At 38.9% G+C, this 7,781-nt stretch overlaps 1 protein-coding gene across 1 annotated transcript; it reads left to right on the plus strand.

Moving 5' to 3' along the window:
* Positions 1-2,739: 2,739 nt before the first annotated feature.
* Positions 2,740-3,198, plus strand: LOC110892388. Its single transcript, XM_022139554.1, has one exon. It carries the CDS (start codon positions 2,740-2,742, stop codon positions 3,196-3,198), a length of 459 nt encoding a protein of 152 aa, XP_021995246.1.
* The last annotated feature ends 4,583 nt before the right edge of the window (positions 3,199-7,781 follow it).

Below are 7,781 nucleotides of genomic sequence, written 5' to 3' on the forward strand. Positions count from 1 at the left end.
TAAAGTCTATGGATACGAAGCTAAAATCGGCACCAGTATCAAGCAGAATAGATGCATAGCGTTGGTTAATAGGGAAAGTACCAGTAACCACATTTGGATCCTGGCGTGCTTCCCTGGATCCAATTGTAAACACCCTTCTTCGAGGTTGATTGTTTTTAGGGCAATCCTTCTTGATTTGTTGCGGTTAAGGAAGGAAGACCACCATGGACCCACCAAATGGAAAATTTACCGGTGGGAATCGATTCGGGTACAAAGCCTTCGTTAGAATGTCCACCAAATGTGGAGTTGAAGGAGCTACCAAAACACTTGAAATATGCATTTTTGGGGGAAAACGACACCTTACCGGGGATCATTGCTTCTAACTTAGAGGTAGCTCATGAGGAGGATTTGTTGCAGGTATTGAAGGCTTATAAGGCGCCAATTGGATGGACGATAGCCGACTTGAAAGGTATTAGTCCATCCATTGTCATGCACAAAATCATCACAAACGAAGATGCAAAGCCTACCCGTGAAACGCAAAGAAGGTTGAACCCGAATTTGAGAGAGGTGGTAAAGAAAGAAGTTATAAAATGGTTGGATGCGAGGATTATCTATCCCATCTCGGACAGTGCGTGGGTAAGTCAGACTCAGGTAGTGCCTAAAAAGGCCGGCATCCAGGTAATAAAAGATGAACAAGGCGAGCAAATTGCCACCTGACCGGTCACCGGGTGGCGAGTTTGCATTGACTATAGAAAATTAAACACCGCTACCTCTAAGGACCATTTCCCGTTACCTTCATTGACCAAATAATTGAAAAACTTTCGGGTCAAAAATATTAATGTTTTTTGGATGGGTATTCGGGTTATAACCAAATTGCTATTCACCCAGACGACCAACACAAAACCACGTTTACATGTCCATATGGTACATTTGGTTTTCGGCGAATTCTGTTTGGACTATGTAATGCCCCGGCCACCTTCCAACGATGTATGATGAGTATATTTTCGGATATGGTCGGGGAGTCTCTTGAAGTGTTTATGGATGATTTTTCCATCTTTGGCCCAAGTTTTGAGTCTTGTCTTGATGAGTTAGAAAAAGTTTTAAAAAGGTGTGTTGAGACAAACTTGGTGCTAAGTTAGGAAAAAAGTCACTTTATGGTTCAAGAGGGTATTATGTTGGGTCATGTGATCTTGGACCGGGGGATGGAGGTAGATAAAGCAAAGATTCGGGTAATTTCATCTCTACCTCCACCAAAGAATGTTAAGGGGGTGAGATCATTTTTGGGACATGCGGGGTTCTATAGAAGGTTTATTAAAGGTTTTAGTGTAATTACAAAACCTTTATGTAATTTGTTATTAAAAGATGTCCCTTTTGATTTTACTGACGAATGTTTGCAAGCGTTTAATGTTTTGAAGGAACAGTTGGTGAAAGCTGATATCTTGTAACCACCGGATTGGTCGAACCCATTTGAAATTATGTGTGATGCTAGAGACACGACCATTGGAGCGGTTTTGGGTCAAAGAGTTGACAAGAAGCTGGTGGTGATTTATTATTCAAGTAAAACTTTGTTCGAGTCGCAACTGAATTACACCACAACCGAAAAAGAATTATTAGCGGTGGTGTATGTCTTGGCCAAGTTTAGATCTTATATTTAGGGGAGCAAGGTGATCGTGTATTCGGATCAGAGCGCGGTCCGATATTTGATGGAAAAGAAAGATGCAAAGCCCCAGTTGATTCGTTGGGTGCTTTTGTTACAAGAGTTTGATTTGGAAATTCGGGACAAGAAGGGTTGTGAAAATGTTGTGGCGGATCACTTGTCCCGAATTCCATTAGAAGGTGTTGATGATCCTAGTGAGATTAATGAACGGTTTCCCGATGAGCATTTGTTGGCCGTGTCTACTTTTGTGGCACCTTGCTATCCTCATTATGTGAATTACTTGGCCAAGGGTGCAATTCCAAATCATTGGACCCAGAAACGAAGAAAACAATTTTTGAGCCAAGTCAAACAATACATTTGGGATGAACCGGATCTATTTAAGACTGGACCCGATCAAGTGATAAGAAGATGTGTTCCCGAGACCGAAGTATTAGAGATTTTGACCCATGCTAATTCATCGGCATGTGGATGGCATTTTCATGGGAACAAAACGGGATATCGGGTGTTCTCATGTGGGTTTTATTGGCCTACAATCTTTAAGGATGCTTGCGAGTTTGCTCAAAATTGTGTAAATTGTTAAAAAGTGGGAAGCATTTCGAAGCGGGATGAAATGCCTTTACAACCAATCTTGGTGGTGGAGGTGTTTGATGTTTGGGGAATGAATTCATGGGTCCTTTTCCAAATTCAAACGGGTTCTTGTACATCTTAGTTGCGGTAGATTACGTCTCAAAATGGATTGAAGCTATCGCTACAAGAATCAATGACCATTCCGTTGTGTGCAAGTTCATGCAATCAAACATCTTCACTCGTTTCGGTGTCCCAAGAGTTATAATTAGTGGTGGTAGTTCACACTTCAAAAATTTTAATTTCGGGAAATTATTGAAAAGATACAACGTGAACCACCGAGTTGCTACACCGTACCATCCGCAAACAAGTGGACAAGTTGAAGTGTCCAACCGTCAAATTAAAGAAATTCTCATGAAGACGGTTCGAACGGATAGGAAAGATTGGTCAAGCAAGCTAGACGATGCGTTGTGGGCATATCGGACGACCTACAAAACTCCAATTGGTACCACTCCTTACTGGATGATGTATGGGAAGGGATGTCATCTACTAATGAAGTTGGCACATCGAGCACATTGGGCAATACGGTGAATGCGGATTATGACGAAGAGGTTCGAGTTAGAAAGCTTCAATTGAGTGAAATTGAGGAGATTCGAGACGAAGCATACGAATGTGCATCCGCATATAAAGACAAACTTAAGAAGGTTCATGATGCAAAGCTAAGAAAGAAGAACTTCAAAGTGGGTCAAAAAGTGTGGTTGTACAATTCAAGATTGAAGATGTTTGCGGGTAAACTCAAGAGTAAATGGATGGGTCCTTATGTCATCCGGAGAGTGGGAAGATTTGGTGATGTTGATATTCAAGATGAGCAAACCAACAAGCAACAAACTGTGAATGGGCATCGGCTTAAACCGTACCTGGAAGACAATGACATCAACAATCTCGAGCTCGACAAAGTGGGTTACATTTTACGCCCAATGGATGACGAGGAAGCTTGAAAGAGGCCCAGGTTTGGTAGTGTAAATATTTAGTTTAGTTTGTTTTGTTTTCAAATAAATACCGTCTCCGTTTAAAACTTGTGTTCGAGACAAGTGTGGGGAAATTCTTACGAATTGCCCGAACATTGTGTTGAGGATAACACGGGTTTTTAAAGGGGGGTAGGGTATAATTTTGCACGTTTTTGAAAAATTATAAAAACCATAAAAATCATAAAATTTCGAACAGTTAAAAAAACACGTAAAACAATTTTTGCAAGTGAAAATCAAAAGAGCCAAAAATGCCCAGTTGCCGTCGTAAGCTACAGTGGGCAGCGTAGCTTAAGGTGGCCTTTGAATAAAAAAACTCCCTTACGCCATTGATTAACTGTCTTACAGTGAAGAAAAGAAGCCTAGTTACCACCGTAACCTACGGCGCCGAGTTTGGTCAATGGGGGCCTTCGAAGTCGCTGTCGGCATTTTATAAAAAAACACGAAATTAATAATTAATAATAACCATTAACATCACAAGTGTAACTCCCAACCACAAGAATTCTGCCAACACCCCATCCACACAATTTTTTTTCTAACAATCCTTTTCACCCTCTTTCTTCTCCTTCATCTCCCCCACATAAACCCTAACCTCCATAACTTCAAGGTTCCATAACTTCCTCATAACTTGGCCAAATCCAGTGATTTTTTAGTCAATCTTGACTAAAATTTCACAAGGAATTCAGATATATACTAGTATTTCGAAGATTCCTTTGTTTTGGTTGTCGAATTTGAGCAATTAGGGTCCGGAAATTTGGGGCTTTTTGGTGGGTTTTTACTTAATTGAAGTTCTTGTTATTCTAATCTTCTTGAAGGTCAAGGTATGCAATTTCTTTCCATTATTTGAAGTACATCGTAGATTTGTAAGTTTCCATTCTTGTTTTTGCTTACACACTTGCTTGTAGAAGTTAGATGATAGGATTTTGTTGAGTTATTGAACTTATGGTTATAGATATATATGATATCTTGATTTAAAACTTTTGGGAAACTCTAAATTGTGGAGACATCATGCTAAATTTTTGTTTGAAAGATTAAATCTTTGGTGTTTATATATCTATAACCATAGTGTCAAGAAAGTGTGGGGATGTTTTGACGGTGAACTCATATAGTTTTTGTGTTTGTTTTGTGATGTGTGTAGGACATGGTGAGAAACCGGAATGGACATCCGGTTCCCTACTTAAGCAACCCGAGGAGTGGCGAGCTGATTTGTTTCACGAATAAATGAATAAGTTGCAACAACGGAAAAAGGCCTTCATTTGTGAGAAAGAGATTCGGGAAGTGGATTTCGGGCCTTTTGGGATAACGGATAAGTTCAAGGCTTTGGGTTGGGAGGCGGCTCTTAAATGTTATGACAATGAGGTGAAGACAATGTATGATCAACAAATTCAAGAGTGGATGGCCACGCTCGAATGTCCTCCATTCAAGGCCCCAAATAAGATGAAACTCATTGGAACGGTTAACGGGGTGAAAGTTGAGATGTCATACGATTCCTTACGCCGCATTGCAAAGTTTGATAGTAAGTCGTCTAATCAATACATTTATCCAAGCCTAAAAGAACTTTACCATGAACCCGAAAAACACCCCCAATGGCAACACATGCTCGATTACCTCTTTATCCCGGGTACTACACATGGGAAGTTGTTGAGGAGGAATTTGAGGATTGAGGCGAAGTTGATGCTAGTGTTGTGCACACAAAATGTTATTCCGCGGAGGGGTGATAAAATGGAGGTTAGATTCTCGGTTCTTAGTTGAACAATATTTGGCTCGGCCGAAATAGTGGTGACAGAAAGATTGTTCCCCATTGCCGATTGATTACGAGTCAAGAGGGCGATCAAGGCAGCAGCAGTTGTTGGTGCAGTCATCTGTCGTCTTCGTCTTAATATCGAGTCCCGGTCTCGTTGCGGATCCGATCAGGCATGACATCACGAGTGACATCACATAGGTGAGATCACAAGTGACATCTCCTAGGTGACATCACAAGTGATGTCCTGAAACAACAAATTGTGTGGTAGCTGTTTGTTGTCAAAAGCCAAAAATGATATAAATGTTCACACAAAAGACAAATTACTTGGAGGTCCAATGAGAAGCAAAATGATGAAGGCCCAATCACAAGAGATGAGCATATGATGGTCAAATGAGAGTTTTCATTCATGGCAGTTTGAATCATGTAAAATAATGTTGACCGTTTGAAAATTCAACTGTTGGCCGTTTGAAGCTATAACTTCCGTTTGAAGTAGGATCCGTTTGAAGTTAAGTTTCCATTTGAAAGGTTTCAAACGGTTAGGTAGATAGTATAAATAGGTTCATGTCTTTGTCATTTGTAACGGTCAGGACAAATTATACCGAGGTGCTGCCGGTATTTCCTCTCACTGTAAACGTTGTTAAATGAATGAACAAGAGGATTAAAGTGTAGTTCAAGCTGTTTCGTAGTGCGTTTCTTAGTTTTCGCCTCTGAAACGTACGAAAGCTCTTCTGATCGACTCATTCAGGTCGAAACCGATCCTACAAGTGGTATCAGAGCTCAGGAGGAAGAGTTCTATTCAATTCAGCTGCATTTTCTACTTCTACACCTTTCTTTCTAAAAATTTTCAAGTTTTCACGGTTGAAATTGGCTGAAACTTTCACAATGTGTGTGTAATGATGTTTTAACAAAGCTTTGAGAATCTCAGCTTAAAACTCGACGTAAAAGTGGTAAAAATGGCTTAAAAAAGGGTGTCCGTTTGAACGAAACATTGCTTGTCCGTTTGAAAATCACTTCCCATCGTTTGAAATAAGCTTCCTATCGTTTGAAACCGGGCTGTACCGTTTGAAAACTGGTCCTATCGTTTGAAAAGGTTACACATCGTTTGAACAAACACTTCCGTTTGAAAAGGTTACACATCGTTTGAACAAACACTTCCGTTTGAAAAGGTTACACATCGTTTGAACATATAATATCCGTTTGAAAATATCACTGTTTGAAACGTCAAATGAAAATCGATTGCATGTGACTATCTTTGTTCTTGTCGGCCACAAAAAGAATCAAATGATATGATTCAGTATTGCATGTGATTCTCATAATCTGTCATGGCTCTTTCATGTTTTGTTGGTTAAGTCTTGTCGGTTGAATAGCAGCCCACGTGAATCATTGTGTTTAAAAAAATTTACGGTCCAATAAAGAGGAATTAAAAGTGTTGTAAGGTCTTGCATGTGAAAGACTTTGAGGCCCAATCACGGGACTTGTATGTGCTGTTTGATGTTGTCAACATGTGTTGCATGATTATCACCGACCCACTAAGGCCCAATTAATAATCATTTACCAAAAGTTGTTGTCGGCTGCATGCTATATACATTTAAGGCCCACTAATAATTGAGTTTAGTGATTAAATTGGTCCTATCATAATTCATTGTGTATTGGGTCACAGTTGTTGGTCATTGAAGATATAAGTATCAATTGTCAGCCACTAAAAAGTTGGTCAAATTATATTGCGGACATGTGATCAAAAGGCCCAATCAAGTGATTAAGTGGGCTTGGATCAAAGCTTTTTGGCCGAAAATTTTAGATATTGAGCTGGTGGTTTCATTTGAATTGGAGTTTTGAAATTGGGATACAAACGGTTAGTATGTTTCGTGAAAAGTGAATTTGAGAAACTTTGAAGATCAAAACATGGAGTTTGAGGAATTGTTGGCATATGTGTATCATGAATCTCAACAGTATTTTCCGACAAAGCAAGAAGAAGAAACAGTCTCAGCAAAAGAAGTTGTTAAAAAGGTTCCGATTTTTGATCATTCATCTGATGAAGAAAGTGACAATTATGAAGAGAAAATCCGGAAGCTTGAATATCTTAAACAACAACTTCCATCTGATCAACGTAGTGGAAAATTATTTTATGCCGATAAAATTGAAAAATTGAAAGAAAAACAAGATGCAAAAAGAAAGATTCAAAAGGCAGTCATTGTTAAAGAAAAGATCAGAGCTGAGAAGATTGAACATGTTCCATTGGTCAAGATTGAGAAAGTAGAATCTGAAAAACCTGTATCTGTGAATCCTGAATCAGAGTTAAAGAAAGAGATTGCAGAAAATGCACCTATCTTTGATCATTCATCGGAAGAAGGAGCTTTAAAGGCTGAAGAATTTGTGAAGAATGAAACAGGTTGCTCAAAATGTGACAACTTCAAGACTGAGAATGACAAACTCTTGAAAGATGCGGAAAGTTTGACATCTGAAGTCAGGAAGTTGAACAATGAGAAACAAATTGATGAAAAACAGATTCTAAATTTACAGGGAAATTGTGAGAAGTTGAAATCTGAGAATGTTAAACTGTTAAATGACTTAAACAGTTTAATATCAGAAAACAAGGTTTTGAAAGAAAAAGAAAAAGACTTTGAAAGCAAAAAGAAATCATCAGAAAATGAAGATTTCTGGATAAAGCTTGAGAACAGAAACTTGAAAGCAAATGAAACGAAATTTCAAGAACAGATAAAAGTTTTGGAACATGAAAAGTCTGTTCTTGAAAACATGAATAATGAAAATGAAAAATCAATCAAGTCTCATCTTGTAAAAATATCTCAGCTTG

Source organism: Helianthus annuus, chromosome 4 (assembly GCF_002127325.2).
Source record: "Helianthus annuus cultivar XRQ/B chromosome 4, HanXRQr2.0-SUNRISE, whole genome shotgun sequence".
NCBI classification, from domain to species: Eukaryota; Viridiplantae; Streptophyta; class Magnoliopsida; order Asterales; family Asteraceae; genus Helianthus; species Helianthus annuus.

Bases quoted from the DNA above. Each gene is read 5' to 3' on its own strand.
- LOC110892388 (XM_022139554.1), top strand. From the start codon at position 2,740: ATGTCATCTACTAATGAAGTTGGCACATCGAGCACATTGGGCAATACG.